Consider the following 19,195-nt stretch of genomic DNA (forward strand, 5'->3'; position numbering starts at 1 on the left):
CCACATACAAATGTACTCCCGCATATAACTTGAAACGACATTCAACCCCTCTAAAAATCTCACCCATGATTTTCTCTGTCCTTCGTCTTTCGGGAAATCGTGGAAATTAAAGTAAGGGTGTTGTTTTTTTTTTTGTTTAGCTGGGAACGCTGCTATAACAGTGATAAGATTCTTACTCCGTTGCATTGAAACCGGATGTTGTAATATGCTCGTTCACTTACTGTAACCAGTAAGTGTGAAAAAGGCCTGTAGGGGCTCTTTAAGTCCTGGAAAATTCATGGAATTTTTGTCGTAAAAATTGTAGGTAAAAATCCTGGCTTTGTATAATATTGACTGCAGTACTTGTCTATTAGTAACATTAAGAGCATAGATGCCTATAAACACATTTAGATGCTGTAGTAAGTATAAAAATAAACAAGTAGACCTAAATATTCCTCAGCATGAAGCTAATGAATGTTTTATTTCTTTGCTGAGTGGTTTAGAAGGTCACGAACACGCAGCAATGATCTGAAAGAGCTACAAGTGTGGATTTACTGCACACTGTGGCTCTATATTAAACAGGTAGTGCAGCGTCATGAGTCTTTACAGTAAATTAAGTCTTCCTCGTTCTTCTCAGCACAAACATGTCTCTTTTGTATGCAAATGAATCTCGCGGTGCATTCACAGAAGTCAGCGCTATTTGCACGCCACAATTAGCATTTTGCTGTTAGCGGGTAACCTAAAACCGGATCTGAGATCTATTTGATGTTTTCTGCACTTTCTATTGATCATGGTGGCAGTAATTCATTAAATGATGATCAAACGGTGTTGATAAGGTTTATAGCAGGTCATATATCCAGACGGGAGGTGCTGTTTGTCATGCTTTCTGCATTTTAAACAGCCCAATCTGAATCACATGGGAAAGTGATGCCGTACAGTTTAAGCTAAAGTGACCTGCTCTGAAACACATCTCTTTACGCTATCTACATTTTTTTGGTCTTGTTTCTAGTCCAAATATCTCAAGTTATTAAATCAAGAAGCATTTTATAGGCGAGCAACACATATTGTCCTATTTTAAAATATACAGGCTATATAGGTCAAAAATAAGTGAGTTTTTCCTTTAAACAAACCAAAACCACTTTTAAAACAAGATCATATGTATTGCTTGTCTGGAAAACGCTTCCTGATTTAGGAGTCGTTTAATATTTGGACTAGAAACAAGACACAAAATCTAAGTAAGAACATTATTTTTTGCAGTATAGCCACGCTTTTCTACATTCATTATTCTTACACTATTGTCTGATTCATATCCATTTATCATTAAATGTATGCTCATTTTAAATAACAGATTGTTTGTTTTTCTTAGAAAACCACCAATATCATTTAACTGGTGTATTTAGAGGCTAATAGCTAATACATAGGCTGATAAATATGAATATTAAAGGGGTCATTAACTATTTTTTTTGTACTGTTCCCTGAGGTCCACAAATAATCTTATCAAGATTTTTACATTTAAAAAAATTCATTTTAGAAGTAATTTGACTCGTTTTAGTGCCTTTTTTGATCCCTTCTCAGAATTCTTCGATTGAATGGGTATGGCAGCAGATTACTATGGTATAAATACAACACTACAACATACAATACAGAGAGATTGACTTAAAATGTTACTTTCCTGTTAGTAAGCTAATTAGATTAGCTGTAACTTGATACTTTATATATATATATATATATATATATATATATATATATATATATATATATATGTATGTATGTATGTATGTATGTATGTATGTATGTATGTATGTATGTATGTATGTATGTATGTATGTATGTATGTATGTATGTATGTATGTATGTATGTATGTATGTATGTATGTATGTATGTATGTATAGATAGATAGATAGATAGATAGATAGATAGATAGATAGATAGATAGATAGATAGATTCATATTTGATTTATTTTGGCTAGAATAAAAGCAGTGTTTTAAATTTTTTAAAGACTATTTTAAGGACAAAATTAGTAGCCCCTTTAAGCTATATTTTTTCAGTTGTCTACAGAACAAACCATCGTTATACAATAACTTGCCTAATTACCCTAACCTGGCTACATAACCTAATTAACCTAGTTAAGCCTTTAAATGTCACTTTAAGCTGTATAGAAGTGTCTTGAAAAATTTCTTGTCAAATAGTATGTGTTGTCATCATGGCAAAGATAAAATAAATCAGTTATTAGAGATGAGTTATTTAGCGCCCTATCATACACCCGCGACACAATTGTTGTTTGCTAGTTTCAGCTTATCGCAGGAGTTGTTTTGATGTTTTGCACCACGCTGTTTAAATGGCAAATACGTTTGTGCTGATATGTGCGTCCATAGGCGTTCTGGTCTAAAAAAGGAGGCGTGTTGAGGTGTATTGCTGACGCGATGCTTGTGTATTTGGATATAAATCAGGTTTTTGACCACACTTTGTTATTATTGTTCATTTATTCGTTTGCTGGAAATTAGAACTGAATTTAGAAATAGTTTTTAAAAAATCTTTGCGCTTAATAAACAAAATTAATTATGTATAGGCTAATGGAAATCTGTGCATACAACACATTTCCCTATCCACGAGAGTGAAAGTGAAAGTAAAGAATGAGGAGGCTAATCTCTCATTCTCGCGCTGCAGATGCTCTGTTTAACTGTTTTCTCTCTTGCGAAGCGTTCGGTTTTTACACTTACAAAGTCCGCCATGTAAATAGCAAATGCGCCATTCCTAAAGGGAATGGGAGATGAGACGTTTATTCTCAAAACACACCTATAACTCATTATGAGAATAAGCTCAACCCTGTTAGACCATGCGCCACGGCGCAAAGCGGATTTTTCCGTCCTTAAAGTAGCAAAAGTGGATTCTGACACGCCCTTAATGCTTTTGCGCCCTTTTCTTAGGACTGACACTAATATGTTTAGTAATGTGTTGAAAAAATTATATAATTCAGAATAATAATTCTGACTTCAACTGTGTGTGTGTGTGTGTGTGTGTGTGTGTGTGTGTGTGTGTGTGTGTGTGTGTGTGTGTGTGTGTGTGTGTGTGTGTGTGTGTGTATACATGAGCAATCTCACATGAAAGTACATACAATAAGAGAGCAGTTTTTAAAATTTTTATAAATATTATATATTTATATATATAATAAATAGTTAATAAATTCTCCCTTGATTAACAGAATAATTTCTAATAAATAAAAAAACATAAAAAAATGGCAAAATATAGTACTATATATCTGTGGGAGGGATATATATATATATATATATATATATATATATATATATATATATATATATATATATATATATATATTTTATTTATATATATATATATATATATATATATATATATATATATATATATATATAAAATAAAACACATTTTAAAGAAAGCCTGTCGTAATTTATTTAAGAAATTCACATGCGAGTACTCTGGAATTCTCCTCTTGTTGGTCAGAGTGCACATGCTAGCGTTGCTTTAAATAGCTTTAAATGAGCATATTGTAAGTGTTCGGGTTGAAATGTTGCACGTGTGCATTTCTGAATCTCTCTCTCTTTCTGCTGATGAGGTCGGCTGAAGGTTGTGCTGTTGGCCTGGCTTCTATCCGTCCTAATTTTCTTCTGCTTGACCTTTGACCCTGAGGTTTTATCCGCGAGTCTGTCCCCTGTCAGGTTTTCCCTGCGGCAGGAGAAACACATAAAGAAAGCGGCGTGTGGATGCGTGCCGTATTCTCCCACACCTGCTGCACTTGTCTTTCAGGATGTGACTGGAGCTCCGCAGCCGCCGCAGGTTGTCACCTCTCTGTGATTCGGGTCATGGCGGGCGACCTCTGGCTGGCTCTGGATTGCGACGGGGAGAATGGGCTACGGGATTCGGGATGGCATCAAGCTGCTCTTTAGAAATGTTGTGGGAGTTTTTTTTTTTTTTTTCAGAGCGCGAATGTGCAGAGATCACTTCCTCACACTCACTGCCTCAGTAGATTTATTTTCTCCTCTGTCCTGCCGCAGAGGCGCTTTTCTGTCTGTGGGAGGTTTTTGTGTGTGTTTGAATCAGTTTGATTGTTTGCGAGGAGAAAACTGCTTTGGAAAGCCCTTCAAAAAAGATTCCCTTCACCCCTCGGCAAACTCCATTTCATGCATACTTTCAGATAGTTCTAGGTATTATTTACAACTAGAGATGTGCATCTCATAACTGAGACCGATGCGATACGATTCTGGTTGATTTAATGGGAAAAACTAAAGTTCTGTGGTGTAACTAAAGTTATTCACTGTAAAAACTGCTGGGTTCCACACAATCGATTTGGGCAACAAAAAGGATTTAAGTTAACTAATTAGTTTTTTCTTTTCAAATTTAAGTGTATTAAAGATAAAACAAGTTGCCCTCCCCCAATTGTGTTGTTTCAGCTCATTTTAAATAAATAAAGCACAAGCAGGCTGATCGGTCCCACCTCATGCTCCCATATTTACACTAGATGTCACCTACCCTATTGTTGTCCATTGGAAGGGATGCGTCAATAGAGCCACCATCTTGGTACAGGGTAGTGGTCCTTTAAAACAAGTGTGGGACCAAGGTGCAATGGAAGACTGGCCATCCAGAGCCATAGATGTATACACATATATACACATATCTATGATTTGGGAGTTTTCCCTGAGGTCAGTATGCAAATATTTATTTTAAATTATAAAAATTATAAATTTAATAAGTGACTGCATGGGCATTGCTAACAAAGAGCAAAAGAGCATGTGTTTGTGTGCATAGAAATGTATTATCCTCCTGCCCTGTTAAATTCGATCTGTGTTTATGCGCTTTATGAAGGCTGAAAAACAGCGTTGATTTGTTTGGAGCCGTGTCTGAGTCCACTAGATCCTTTCGGAGGTGCACCCAGCTCTGTGAGTGCATCAACTCCTCCAGAAACTATACCTGGATGACGGAGGCTTTCAGCTGTGCTTCTGACTAAGCTGAGCCCAGTTTGTTCAACTGTTATACGGTGTCGGCAGGAGGATTTCCCCCAGAACATTTACAACAGGCGCCATAATCACACCTCTACTAGAGAAAGCTCTTAATTGGTTAACGCGGCACGAATGTCCGCTGAAGTTCAGATTTTCCAACTCGAGCGCATTAAGCGCATCAATCAGACAGAAATGAAGAGCACACAGCTCACGCCTGCTCTCTAAAATAAAATCTGACAAGTATCTTTCACATATATTTGGATCAAGCATGTGTAAATAATATAAAATGTTCTCATATCTTTTGATCTTTTGCGAGTTTGTTTTTTGAGATGTAGAACTTTCGGAAGGCAGCCGCACCAAGAGACACGCATAGAGAGACACTGCTGCGCTGCTGAAGATTGTGTGTGTTTACAGTGGTTTGACGGGTAAATATGAACTTGTAGCTAAATTGTTAGCGGTGCCAAACAGCATTTCCCATTGTATACATTCTTGTTTACGTCCCCGCTACAACATACTGTTAATGCTAAAAACTGTGCCTGTAATTGACCAATTTAAGCAAATAAAAAAACTTGCAGGATGTGGCTCACAATCCACAGCTTCGTCTGTTGGAGGACTTTTAGCCGAATCCAGCACTGAACTGGGAGAGATTCTGGAAGTTCTCCTTTGTCAAGTGCTAGCTCTATATACTTTTTCATATAATTCTCTGGAATAATATTTTAAAAATTAAACTGTAAGCACTTCTGTCTTTGTGTCATGTCCTTTGGAAGCCCAAATAGAGAAACAGAAGAAGCTCTGTGGAAATAGCAGCATTTGGACGCCATTTTAGCTTTCTCTGCTACAACATTACAGCGCCTCTGGCCACGCCTCTTTACTGCGCAGGGATGTGTGCGCATGGTAAATTCACGTAACCGGAAGTCCTTGTGATCTCACTACCCTGCTGAAAAATCCAGCTTAAACCAGCCTAGGCTGGTTGGCTTGTTTTAGCTGGTCAACCAGGCTGGTTTTAGAGGGGTTCTGGCCACTTCCAGGCTGGTTTCCAGCCATTTCCAGCCTGGTCTTAGCTGGTCAGGCTGGAAAATGACCAGCTAAATCCAGCTAAAACCAGCTTGACCAGCCTGGATTAAGCTGGACATAGCTGGTTTTGGCTGGGCTCCCAGCCTGCTAGGCTGGTCAAGCTGGTTTTAGCTGGTCATCTTCCAGCCTAACCAGCTAAGACCATGCTGGAAATGGCTGGAAACCAGCCTGGAAGTGGCCAAAACCCCTCTAAAACCAGCCTGGTCAACCAGCTAAAACCAGCCAACCAGCCTAGGATTTTTTTAGCAGGGTAGCCTGGATGTATGTTTTTTGTAGTCCCCAAATTCTTCCACTGTAGGTTTTGCTAAGCTAACTCTGTGAAAGCCAATGTCTCCCTTTGCATTGAACTTTGAGCATCTACATACATGTCGTTTATGCTCGCACAGCTACATTACTCATCAGCTAAAGTTTAAAAGGTGATATCGTAGTAGACCACCCCTTTAAGGAACATGTCTGACAGTCACAAAACATCACATGACTTCTTATTTAGGAGATTAATATTTTGAAGGGCTTTAATGCAGCAGTTTCATAATCATTTTAAATCTGTTTTCATAATTGTGGGAAACTGAACTAAAAAGTGAAGCAAAACTCTCTTGCACAGACTTAGTAATAAATCATTTTGAGAGCAAGAGGGTCCCGGGTGGCTCAGGGGCCTTATACATAACTCCACACGAGACAGAAACAGACGCTTCATCTGGTTTCGTGGGATCAGTGTGTCGCCCATCAGTGTCTGCTGGCATCTGTCAGAACTGGTTTTCACTGACTGAACATGCTGAATCTGGGATTGTCATGTCGTAGGATGTCTGACAGCGACCTACTGTAATCTGGCATTTGATCCTGTGTGTCATTGTCTGTTGGTGTACTGTGAATTGGTTTAATCATAAGAGACAAAAAAATAGTGGGCTTACAGAATGTTTGTGATTGAGAATGTACATATGAGTGATGATGTCACTATAGCTGTTTTAAAGGGCTACTTTATTAGGTACACCTTACTAGTACCGGGTTGGGCCCACTTTTGCATTTAGAACTGCCTTAATCTCTTCATGGCAGAGATTCAACAAGATACTGGAAATATTCCTTAGAGATTTTGCTCCATATTGACATGATAGCATCACGTAGTTGCTGCAGATTTGTCGGCTGCACATTCATGATGTCAATCTCCCGTTCACTCCACATCCCACATCCTCTATTGGATTGAGATCTGGTGACTGTGGAAGCCATTTGAGTACAGTGAACTCATTGTCATGATCAAGAAACCAGTCTAAGAAGATTCACGCTTTATGACATGGTGCGTTATCCTGCTGGAAGTAGCCATCAGAAGATGGAGACACTGTGGTCACACAGGTATAGACATGGTCAGCAACAATACTCAAGCGGGCTGTGGCATGACACTTAAAGTGGGCCCAAAGTGGGCCAAAAAAACATCCCCCAAACCATTACACCACCACCACCAACCTGAACCGTTGATACAAGGTAGAATGGATCCATGGTTTCATGTTGTTGATGCCAAATTCTGAACCGACCATCCGAATGTGTCAGCAGAAATGGAGACTCATCAGAGCAGGCAACGTTTCTCCAATCTTCTATTGTCCAGTTTTGGTGAGCCTGTGTGAATTGTAGCCTCAGTTTCCTGTTCTTAGCTGACAGGAGCGGCACCCGGTGTGGTCTTCTGCTGCTGTAGCCCATCCGCCTCAAGGATGGACGTGTTGTGTGTTCAGAGATGCTCTTCTGCAGACCTCGGTTGTAACGAGTGCTTATTTGAGTTACTGTTGCCTTTCTATCAGCTGGAACCAGTCTGGCCATTCTCCTCTGACCTCTGGCATCAACAAGGCATTTGCACCAACAGAACTGCCGCTCACTGGATATTTCCTCTTCTTCAGACCATTATCTGTAAACCCTAGAGATGGCTGTGCATGAAAATCCCAGTAGATCAGCAGTTTCTGAAATACTCAGACCAGCCTGTGTGGCATGCCACGTTCAAAGTCACTTAAATCCCCTTCCTTCCCCATTCTGATGCTCAGTTTGAACTTGTCCATGACCATGTCTACCTGCCTAAATGCATTGAGGTGCTGCCATGTGATTGGCTGATTAGAAATTTGCGTTAATGAGCAGTTGGGCAGGTGTACCTAATAAAGTGGCCTGTGAGTGTAATATGCAAACATCACGTTTATAAGGGGTTTAAACACAGATGTTTGAATATAACCAGCTTCTAATGGTAAAAAATGTATTATTTAATTTTATAATGACACTTGATAAAAACAAGAAACACTTTGAATGACATTCTCTCTTTAGACCTGTCATTAGGGGGGTACAGCTCCGCCCACTAGTGACAATCTCTCCCTCATTAGCATAGGAGTTTAGTCTTGTTTTTGAATCTGCCACTATGCTGGAACACCGGCATTTGTAGCTCCGCCCTCTTAAAAACATCACTATCTCATTTGAATTTAAAGTGCCACAATTAGGATCAAAGCCTGAAAGGGTCAGTTTCAGAGAGTTATAAAACATTATTTGTTTGGTATTTTGAGCTGAAACTTTACATACACACTCATAAGAACTTAAGAGACGTATTTTAAAACTTGTAAAACGGCGCATAACACTAATAACTTTAGTTTTTTGCATGTATTTGCAATTGGTTACTTTTTTTTGGTGATTGGTTTTGATTCTAAGCAATCTTGTTTTTTTATATTTTAGTGTCTTCTCCAGTTTGCCAGCAGATGTGTCCTACAGGCTAATATGCTACAGGTTAATCATATTCCCATATTCATTAGCAGAGACTTTCTTAAAAAAAAAAAAGAAGAAAAAAAAGAAAACATCTGTTCAAGTGTAGTTAAAGCAAGCAGGGAGTTGAAATTTGACCCCCATTTGCTTGATTTAAACATATTCCTGGTCTCTTATGTGAATGATTCATCAGTGCGAGTTCTGCTAAAACTAAAAATAATGTTTGTCGTTATAATCTTCTTGAACATTTATTAGATGCCTCTGCCACTGTTTGTCTACCTCATTCTCTTCTATAAGCATCACAGGAAAATTGCACAAAGGTTGTATAAAACGTCTCTGTGAAAAACCTTTACTAACATCAGCTGACAATTCAGAAGTAAAATAAAGAGAATGAATGAACACTTGTATATTCTGCAAGGACATGTGAAACAATAGCAGCAGCAAATACATCTGTAACATCACAAAGGCTTTGTTTCAGATAATCTCTGCTGTTTTGAACTTTGTTCATCAAAGAGTACTGAATGAATGCATCAAGGTTTTCATACAAATATATGAGATAGCACAACTGTTTCAGCATTTAAGAATAATGAGGGGGTGACACGGTGGCTCAGTGGTTAGCACTGTCGCCTCTAGAGCTGTGAACCTACACTAGTCTCACGGTTCGGTTCGGTTACGATTATCATGCCATCGATTTGGTTCAATTCGATATCTCGGTGCATCACGGTGCATTGACGGTGCTTTCCATACACAGTTTTATATTTTTTTCACAGCAGCATTTCTTGTATTAAAATGTATGAATATATTTACATACTATTTGTAATACAATTTTTTCAGGCGACAGTGCTAACCACTGAGCAACTGTGCCCGGCTATTAAAAATATATGATGTCTTTAAAATCTTATGTTCAATTATATTTAACAAAGTAAATTTGCAGTAAACACATGGCAATCGCTATGTTTAGCCATGTTTGCTGTGGAACTGGCACATTGATTTACCTAATCCTTCTTCTTGAGGTGAAGCTGGATCACAGATAATTGGAACAGATTCATCCTTTAATGTCTTATTATTCCTTGCAAAAGCTGGCTTGGTTTGCCTTATTCAAAAACTGAAAGTTGACTGAGGATAATATGCATGGACGGTGTTGGATTCTGGTTTAGTTTTAGGGGTGAAAAAAGTCTCCATTATAGCTGTGTACACACCACTCCTACACATTTCTATCCAAACAGCTTCCAAAAGTTGATTATGCATGATAGGTGCCCTTTAAAAGTTGTGTAAATGTACTGAAAGAAAGTAAAACTAATGTGTTTTTCATTACATTTTTATGTTAGATTAAGTGAAAAGTTTTGGTTTTTGATTTTAACCTGTTTTATTAAATTTACCTTAAGCAATAAACGAACCCTGTAGGAAGAAAGTTCAAGCATCACCTTTTCTCAGAGTATTATTTGTACATTAAACCAGCGGTTTTCATGTCATTTGGCCACATTAAAATTTAATATTGCTTTTAAGTTTCATCATATCTGAAAATCTGATAACTAAAATAAAATAACTAGCAATAGCATAGACTATAGTTACATGTTTTTAGTTAAGTAAAAGTACATAATGTATTTACTTTGATTTTGATAAATATTTGACATCATCATCAACACACTATATTTTATCTTTGAGTCAATGTATTTGGATTTTATTTGGGCACAACAAATATTTTTAATTAATATAAAATATCATTTAAATTCAGTTTCAACCAAGTCAAAACTAGATTTGAGGAAAATTCAGTATTTTTTTCCAAATCAAGACTATGCTTTGTTGTAAGGATAATCCAAAATAATTTATATTTTTATACATAAAAAGATATAAGCAAATGTGGAAACACTTTACAATAAGGTTCATTAGTTAATGCATTTACTAACATGCACTAATCATGAACAGCACATGTGCAGCATTTATTAATCATAATTGAACATTTACTAATGCATTATTAACATTCAAGTCCATGCTTGTTAACATTAGTTAATGCACCATGAGTTAACATGAACTAACAATGAACTACTGTATTTTCATTAACTAACGTTAACTAATATGACCGAATACAGTAGTGTGTGTGTGAGTGAGTGTGTGTGTCCACTGATGGCAGATAACAGGAGAACAGAGGCGTCCGGCTGCGCTGTGTCCTGTGTGAAGCGTCCGCTGTGCTTCACTCTGAGGGGGATTCACGCCAACAAAGAGACGCGCTCTCAGTATGCCGACTGCGTTTCCAAGCCAGAAAAAGTGAAGCTTCATGTTTTTTGAAAGTGTCCGTTTTAAACCCAATGAAAGACACACTCGATCCTGTTCTGATTGTAAAGCTACAAAGCGTGAAACCGGAGCGGAGAGTGTATGTGTCCCACCACCTAAAGCAGAACAAAGGCTGTTTGAACAGATCCTCTTAGACCATCATTGTAGCCGCGAATGGAAATCTGGTGAAAGATGTGGTCTGTAAAGCAAGCGCTGGTAATGCGAGCGTGCATATAATCCGCTGAGAGTCGGGAGAGGCTGGGAATTGTTTTCAGGCAAGGACATTTATTCTCACTAGAAAGGATTGGCTTAACAAAGAGAAAGTGGAAGGTGTTTGTGGTAGCTTTGAGTCACCTGGTTAACCTTGCTTTGCTTTTAGCAAAACTTTAGAGCCTCTAAATCAAGGCATCGTGACATAAATGAATATTAGTGATGCTTGCGAAGTCAATCCAGCGGTTAATGGTGTGATGAAACCTTTAACACAAAGGATTAAAGTTCAGTGTGTTTGTGCTCCAGTCATGAAGGATTACTCAAATCAGATCTTACTTTACTTTACTAATGGCCCGTTTCCACTGAGTGGTGTGGTTTGGTACGGTTTGGTATGCTTTTACGGCCGTTTCCACTGTCAAAAGGTAACAGAAAGCAAACTGTACTTTTGAGTACCCTTTTGAAAGGTTGTCTAGCAAGACAAAAGGGTACCAAATAAATGCTATTGGTTTACAGAGATACGTCACTCACTTGTGCAACAAGCTAGGAGAATGAAAACAAAGGAACCACCATTTTGGAATACAGTATTATATTGCATTACATCGTAATACTATATTTATATAATAACAAGCCAAGGTCGACCTGAGCTTAAACCAACCCAAGCTCATTCTGGAAACGTAGCCCCGCGGACGTTTCTGGAGACCGCGATTTACGTGGCCGGAGGAACGTCCGGCCACGTTTGTTTTCGCCAATCAAAGACGAGGGCTTTTGCTTTTTTTTTCTGGACGGCTTTTGCAAACCGTCGCTTGGGTTTAGGGAAGGAGGAGGAGAAGTAGGGCGGGCGGGTCGGGCGATTTGCCCGCCGCCCGGTCGATCATTCGGTCGTAAAGGCCAGCCGGTCGGACGGACGTTCGCTCCACAGTGGCCTCCGGTGGCTTTTGCGCGAGAACAGCGCAGGCGCGCACAGCGGCCTTTCGCGGTTCCGTGAAAACAAAAACCGCTCGAATATGTAGCTCCCGGGACGTATTTCGTGGCCTGCAGAAACGTCCGCGGAGCTACGTTTCCACAATGAGCCTGGGTTGGCTTAAACAAACCTTGTTGTCATCTTGATGAACAGCCACAAAGCCAAGAGAAACTAAATCTGCTGTGTCCTGTTTTTGTTTTGCAAGGACATCTAAAAGCGTGAGCGGTTCCAGTCCAAAGAGCTTGCGATTGCCTGCTGCGCTTCTCAAATCAAATCCAATTCGCTCAAAAAATCGCTCAAAAATACCATCCACACAAACACGCGTGGGGACCAGATTTTGCATCTATATTTAAAATAATAAAAATTAAACTAAAACTTAGCAATTTCAAAATATAAAAACTAAAAAACTAGTAAATCTAGTAATTCAAGAGTTGACACTTAGCTGATGATTGATTATAAAGCTTGTTTGGCATGCTGTCCCGGGAGAAAGTCCTGAGCTCATAAGATCCTCGAGCCTGGGGCTCCTTCTCGTTTGTAAGGCGAGAGGGGAGTTTTAGCTCTGGTAGATCTGGAGAACTCTCCTGCTGTAGTAGCTAATGAACAGATAGAGATTGCTCTTAAGATATAACTACTTAGAGCATGTCTAAGGTGCCGATTTGGATTTAGTCAATTAACTTAAGTTGCATGTTTTTGGACGTTGGGAGGAGACCGGGGAACCCGGGGGAAACCCACGTGAGCACGGGGAGAATGTGTAAACTCCACACAGAAACGTTGGCTGGCTTGGTAAGGACTAGAACCAGTGACGTTCTTGCTGTGAGGCAACAGTGCTAACCACTGGGCCACTGTGCCACCCATCTAGGAAAGGAGGAGGAGTCGGGGTGGAAGTGGGGATTCTTCAAAACAAAAGATGGCTGTGATATGGAACTGAGGGTATTTATACTGGCTTAGGAATCATCTGACTGGTGAATCATAAACTGGATAATGCAGGACCAGCAATCATAAGCACGTGATCCTCTCGAAATTAGTTTATAAGTAAACTTCACTTGAATTTGAAAACAAAAAGTTAAAACGAAATAAAAACTAAAACTACTGAAAAATCCTAAACTATTATCATTAGCTATCTTGCACAGAATTCACAGATTCCTGAAACTGCAGACCATGTTTTCACCCTCTCTCTGAATTAAAGAGGCGGTTTGTGCTTCTAAATTGGAGACATATTTATGTAAATGAAGTCATACAGATTGAAAGATTTATGATTGTAATAATGAACCAGAGTTGATTGCAATTATGTTTGGTTAACAACTGTTCCAAGACTTCTGAAGTCCTGCCCAAAAGTAATTATTTGCTTAATTAATGTGAAATGATGAGCTCCATGCTTCAAACCAACACTGATGTCAAATCCTTACATTGTTTTTTTTTCCTATATGTTCCCATGGAGTTTTTTGTGCTTTTTGATGACACTTATTTCCAACCCAAGCTCATTCTGAAAACGTAGTCCCGCAGACGTTTCTGGAGACAGCGGAATACGTCCCGGGGGGTACGTACGGCTGCGTTTATTTTTTTCAAGCAAACGCTGCGGGGCGGTGTGACACTGTTCCCTTTTGCGCTTGCCTTACCTCCTTGTGGAGGGCTTCCCCGCTGCAACCCGTTTGTCCACTCAGCTCACCGTGTACGTCGGCAGGCTCGAGATGCAAAGAGGAGTCGACCACGGCGATCGGTTTCGAGTCCAGGGAAGAGCAGTTCTACCAGAAAGACTCTAGGAGGCAGATAAACGTTTGAACATTTATTGTGAATTGTTTGCATGAATGAGAGTTCGTTAAGGTCCTTTCATAAAGTTCTTTGGCGTAAGCCCCGTCTATAGTGCAGAACTCTGGATAAGCTGGCAGATCCTGCCTGAAGATTAAGGCAGGGCGAAGCCAACCCCCTGAGTGGAGACGAGGCCAACCTGGTGGTGGTGGTGATGGGGAGGATGGAGGGAAACTTCCGCAACGTCACCTGAATACAACGAAACAGATTGTTTAGATGAGCTGATATACATGGCTTGCTTGGTTGTTATAGGCTGATGAGATAATTATTATGAATGATGTGACATCTCAGTCTTCCTGGTAGAACCTTCGCTAAAGCTTTCATTTCCAGCAATCAGGTAAGACAAAAACAGAATCCCAAAAATTAAGCGAACGAGTTTCGTGACAGGGTGAGAACGCGGTGAAATCTGAAAACGCGGTAGAAAAAAAAATCGGGGCTTTTATTTTTTTGGACGCCTTTTTGTAAACTATTGCTGGGGTTTAGGGAAGCGAGCGGGAGGGCGGGCGGGTCAATCGGTAAAATTGGTTGGGTTCAGGGAAGGAGGAGGGCGAGTCGGCCGATTGGCCGGTCCCGCAGTTAATCATCCGTTCAGTCGGACAGCATCCTCCGGTGGGTTCACGCGAGAACAGCGCGGGCGCAAACCGCACTCGGAGAGGCGTTTGAGATGCAAAAAAGCGCACAACAGCGGCCTCTCGCGGATTCGCGAGAACAAAAACTGCAGCCGTACGTACCTGCCAAGACGTATTCCGCGGTTTCCAGAAACGTTCGCGGGACTAGGTTTCCACAATGAGCCCGGGTTGCGTATTTCCCAAAAAATGTCTTATATCAGGGAATTCAGTCATGCCCCTCGCAACAAACGAGATATTTGATTCGAGGAACTGCTCTAAGCGTGTATTTTTCATGCAATGTTTGATATCGCACGGCGAATGAGAGAAAAAAAAACTCTGCATTTCCCGGAAACTTAGATGCACACGGCAGGTAGCGTCAGAAAGCCGCGTGTGTTATTCCGGTCACTAAATGCAGTGAAAATCCTACACGAGGTTAAAGTTTGGTTGTGGTGCTAACATGTTTACACTCAGTGCAATAGTTAACTTCGATAAGTTAAGTTAATTTCGATACGAACAAACTGAATAAACAAAGAGCCCTGGTCACTCACTTACCAAATCTGTAGAGACAGGACAATCACCAGCAACTAGAGCCGCGTCTTTATTAAGAGGAGACTACAAGCGAATCCGGATCTTAGCGTTTGCAGATGAGAACAGCTCTTGGGTAAACAATGTTCCTCCTTAGACACGTAAGTTATTGTTGTCGAGCGTCGCGTACACTGTTAATCCACACATGACTCCAGCTGAGCTCTCACAGAGAGAAAATAAAAACAAAACTTAATGGCAGCAAACTATGAAAGGAACACTTCACGCTTGTTTTGCCAACACAACGTGGCGTCTCTGTCGTGTAAACACGGTGACAGTAATGAATATTAATGAAGTTGCACAATAGAGCGCGCTGATTGGTTTGAACCAAGCCTTACTCATGCATTAATGCAGCACACTGTAAGACGTAATAAGACTCACTCTGGCACAGATGTCCAGTCTGCACGCTGGAATACAGGCTATTATGTCATGACCGTGACGCAGCTTCAAAAATTCGTTTCAAACCAGAAGTTCAAATTTGCTTGAAATAACGCAAAAACAACCAATTTACACTTTTTAGTGAACAATGTGTCCTAATAGTGTTTTTAGCAGTGTGGGACACATATACGACTGTCAACAGCTCAAAAAATGTGTTTTGGTGTTTCGTGACCCTTTAACGTCTTCTCGGACATCATCATCAATATATATATTTCTGTGCAAATGGCATGCTGTTAAACAAAAAAAGTCACTATAATCCAGCAGCAAGGTTTCCACTTCACTGTGTAATATTGAATGAATGCATATCTCTGTATCTGACTGTCCTTAAGATCAAGCTTTAAATCAGATATTTCCTGTCCTGTTTTTGCTCACCAGATGCTCCCCGAACCATTGTGAACACGGAGGGAAATGCTCGCAGTCATGGAGCACGTTTCACTGCAACTGCTCTGCCACAGGCTACAGCGGAGCGACCTGCCACAGCTGTAAGAAATACAGACACACTACAAACGCCACCGCCGCATTTATTCAGCGCTCGAAGTCAAGGACAGATCGGGAGTCAAATGCAGAGAGAATAGCTTAATCAATCTGCAGCTTACACTCTGAACTATCTGCAGGCAGACACTTTTCACTCAGAAATGACTGTAGAGCGTTTTATTAGACATTACAAATGTTAACATACAAATGTAACACGCTGAATTAAATATGAATTTGAGGTGGGATTTTTTGTATTTCAGTAACACTAAGAGCTTTATTTGAATGATCCTAGAGCAAAGTCTAAAGCGTAAAAGCTTTAAGAGTGTCCAAAGACACTTTTGCCATATTAAGGATGGGAGTGCACCCCAGAGCATGGTATATAGTGTTGTCCTTATTATCTTAATGAGTTCTGGGTGTGTTTTGAGCATAACATGCATCAGAGTTTCATCTCCCATTCCTTGTTTGTGACAGTTGCATCGTGCCATGGCGCATTTGCTATTTACATGGCGGACTTTGTAAAATCTGAATGTTTCACTAGCAAGAATAGATTAAAGACATTGGGCCTTATCATACACCCAGAGCAATGTGGCAGCATGCATGATGTGTTTTTTTGCTAGTTTCAACCTGACGCATGTTTCATTTTCATGCTTTGCACTATGTGTGTGCTGGTCTGAAACGGATGTGTGTTAAGGCACGTTGTTGATGGGTTGCTATTTTAAAGCAACTAAAAAAAACTGCAACTAAGTGCATGTCTAAAGTCAGTGACGCAGGTTTTTTCTAAACGCAGGTCTAGCAGAGAGAAGAGTTTTCAGCACATTCTTAAACATAATATTTTTAATAAGTAATTTATTTGTCTTTGCTAAAGTACACAATATTCTAGTTATTTTGCAAGATATTAGTAACTTTAATATAATATATGCATTATTAAAAGAGCTATTAATATTGACCTTAACAACTTGTTTGTTAGTTTATTTATTTATTTATTTATTTATTTATTTATTTATTTATTTATTTATTTATTTATTTATTTATTTATTTGTTATTCGTTTGATATCTGTTTATTAATTTATTTAATTTTATTATAAAATTATAAAATAATTTTTAGAATTTTTATAAAACTATTATTACTTAATAATAAACAACAACAACAATAATAATGATTATTTAATGATGATGATAATAATAATAATAAAAATAACAATAATATTAATAATAATATCAATAATAATAATAAAAATACTAATAATAGTAATATAAGAATAAAAATATTATAAAAAAGTAATATCAATGATAATAATAAAAATACTAGTAATAGTAATATAAGGATGATAATAATATAAAATATAATAATAATAATAATAATAATAATAATAATAATAATAATAATGATAATAATAATAATAATAATATCAATATTAATAATAATAATAATAATAATAATAATAGTAATATAATGATAATAATATTGCAAATATTAATATCAATAATAATAATAAAAATAAAAATCATAATAACAATAGTGAGGCCTGTTAATAATCTCTTCTAAGAATAATTAAAATGAAAGCAGTGACCGCTGCTGCTAACAAAAGAATATATCTTTCATGTTGTTGATGCCAAATTCTGACCCGACAATCCGAATGTGTCAGCAGAAATGGAGACTCATCAGAGCAGCAACGTTTCTCCAATCTTCTATTGTCCAGTTTTGGTGAGTCTGTGTGAATTGTAGCCTCAGTTTCCTGTTCTTAGCTGACAGGAGCGGCACCCGGTGTGCTCTTCTGCTGCTGTAGCCCATCCGCCTCAAGGTTGGACGTGTTGTGTGTTCAGAGATGCTCTTCTGCAGACCTCGGCTGTAACGAGTGCTTATTTGAGTTACTGTTGCCTTTCTATCAGCTGGAACCAGTCTGGCCATTCTCCTCTGACATCAACAAGGCATTTGCGCCCACAGAACTGCCGCTCACTGGATATTTCCTCTTCTTCAGACCATTAACTGTAAACCCTAGAGATGTAGATCGCAGTAGATCAGCAGTTTCTGAAATACTCAGACCAGCCACGTTCAAAGTCACTTAAATCAGATTTCTTTCTCATTCTGATGCACGGTTTGAATCGTCTTGACCATCTCTACACGCCTAAATGCATTGAGTTGCTGCCATATGATCGGCTGATTAGAAATTTGCACTAACCAGCAGTTGGACAGGTGTACCTAATAAAGTGGCCATAAATTTGTAATCATTATCAAGTTAATTCAATTGATTTGTGTTGGGAAAACATGAGGGGATCGTATGGATTCTAGCATTGTCTACAGAGTACTGCAGGAATGTCCTTTCATTTCTAAAGCTCTTCTGACTGACAGCAGCTTTATTTGTGATCTAATTATGAGCCGGCAGTAAAGTATAGTCCCTCTCAATAACGCTCACCCTTTAAAACAGCTCAAGTGTGAACGTCTTAAATGCTGCCTCCATTAAATATTTGAGTGACATGTGCTTAATTTCAGCCCATATCTGCTGCACACTCTTATGGCTCCAAAACAGGCCTTTATTTCTTCCTTTAGGACTCAGTGTAAATCCGTAAGCGTGTAAAACTCACGCTCTGCGGCTAATGAGCGCCTGACCTTGCGTTATATTTTACATTGTTTCGTATACAGGGCTGAAATGCTGAGGAATTCAATTTGCCTTGATTTTCTTCCGTAATAAAACCGCATGGTCAATATGTGATGAAAATATGCATGCTTCAAAACTGAATCTCGCTGCGCAGAACAAAGAGAGTAGAAAATAAAAGGGATGAAAAACCACTTCTGTAGATGTAGGATAAAATGTAGGATTTATTTACTTATATATGCCACTTTAACTACTTATTTAAAATGAGCTGAAACAACACGATTCTTGAGATTTTGTTGGGACAACTTACATGTTTTATGTTCAATCCACGGGCGAAGTAGTGGCGCAGTAGGTAGTGCTGTCGCCTCACAGCAAGAAGTTCGCTGGGTCGCTGGTTCTTCAAAGCACCAACGCAAACGCAGGAAGAACATGCAAACTCCACACAGAAATGCCAACTGACCCAGGCTTGAACCAGCAACCTTCTTGCTGTGAGGCGACATCTACT

At 39.0% G+C, this 19,195-nt stretch overlaps 1 protein-coding gene across 8 annotated transcripts in view; it reads left to right on the top strand.

Moving 5' to 3' along the window:
* The window catches only part of cntnap3 (contactin associated protein family member 3), a 220,326-nt gene that overhangs the window by 131,767 nt on the left and 69,364 nt on the right, over positions 1-19,195 (top strand). For all 8 annotated transcript variants that reach the window (XM_073914343.1, XM_073914345.1, XM_073914342.1 and 5 more), the window contains one exon: positions 15,998-16,104. In XM_073914343.1, the coding sequence (XP_073770444.1) occupies positions 15,998-16,104 (107 nt within the window). The remainder of the gene's footprint in view (positions 1-15,997; positions 16,105-19,195) is intronic.

Source organism: Danio rerio, chromosome 10 (assembly GCF_049306965.1).
Source record: "Danio rerio strain Tuebingen ecotype United States chromosome 10, GRCz12tu, whole genome shotgun sequence".
Lineage (NCBI taxonomy): Eukaryota > Metazoa > Chordata > Actinopteri > Cypriniformes > Danionidae > Danio > Danio rerio.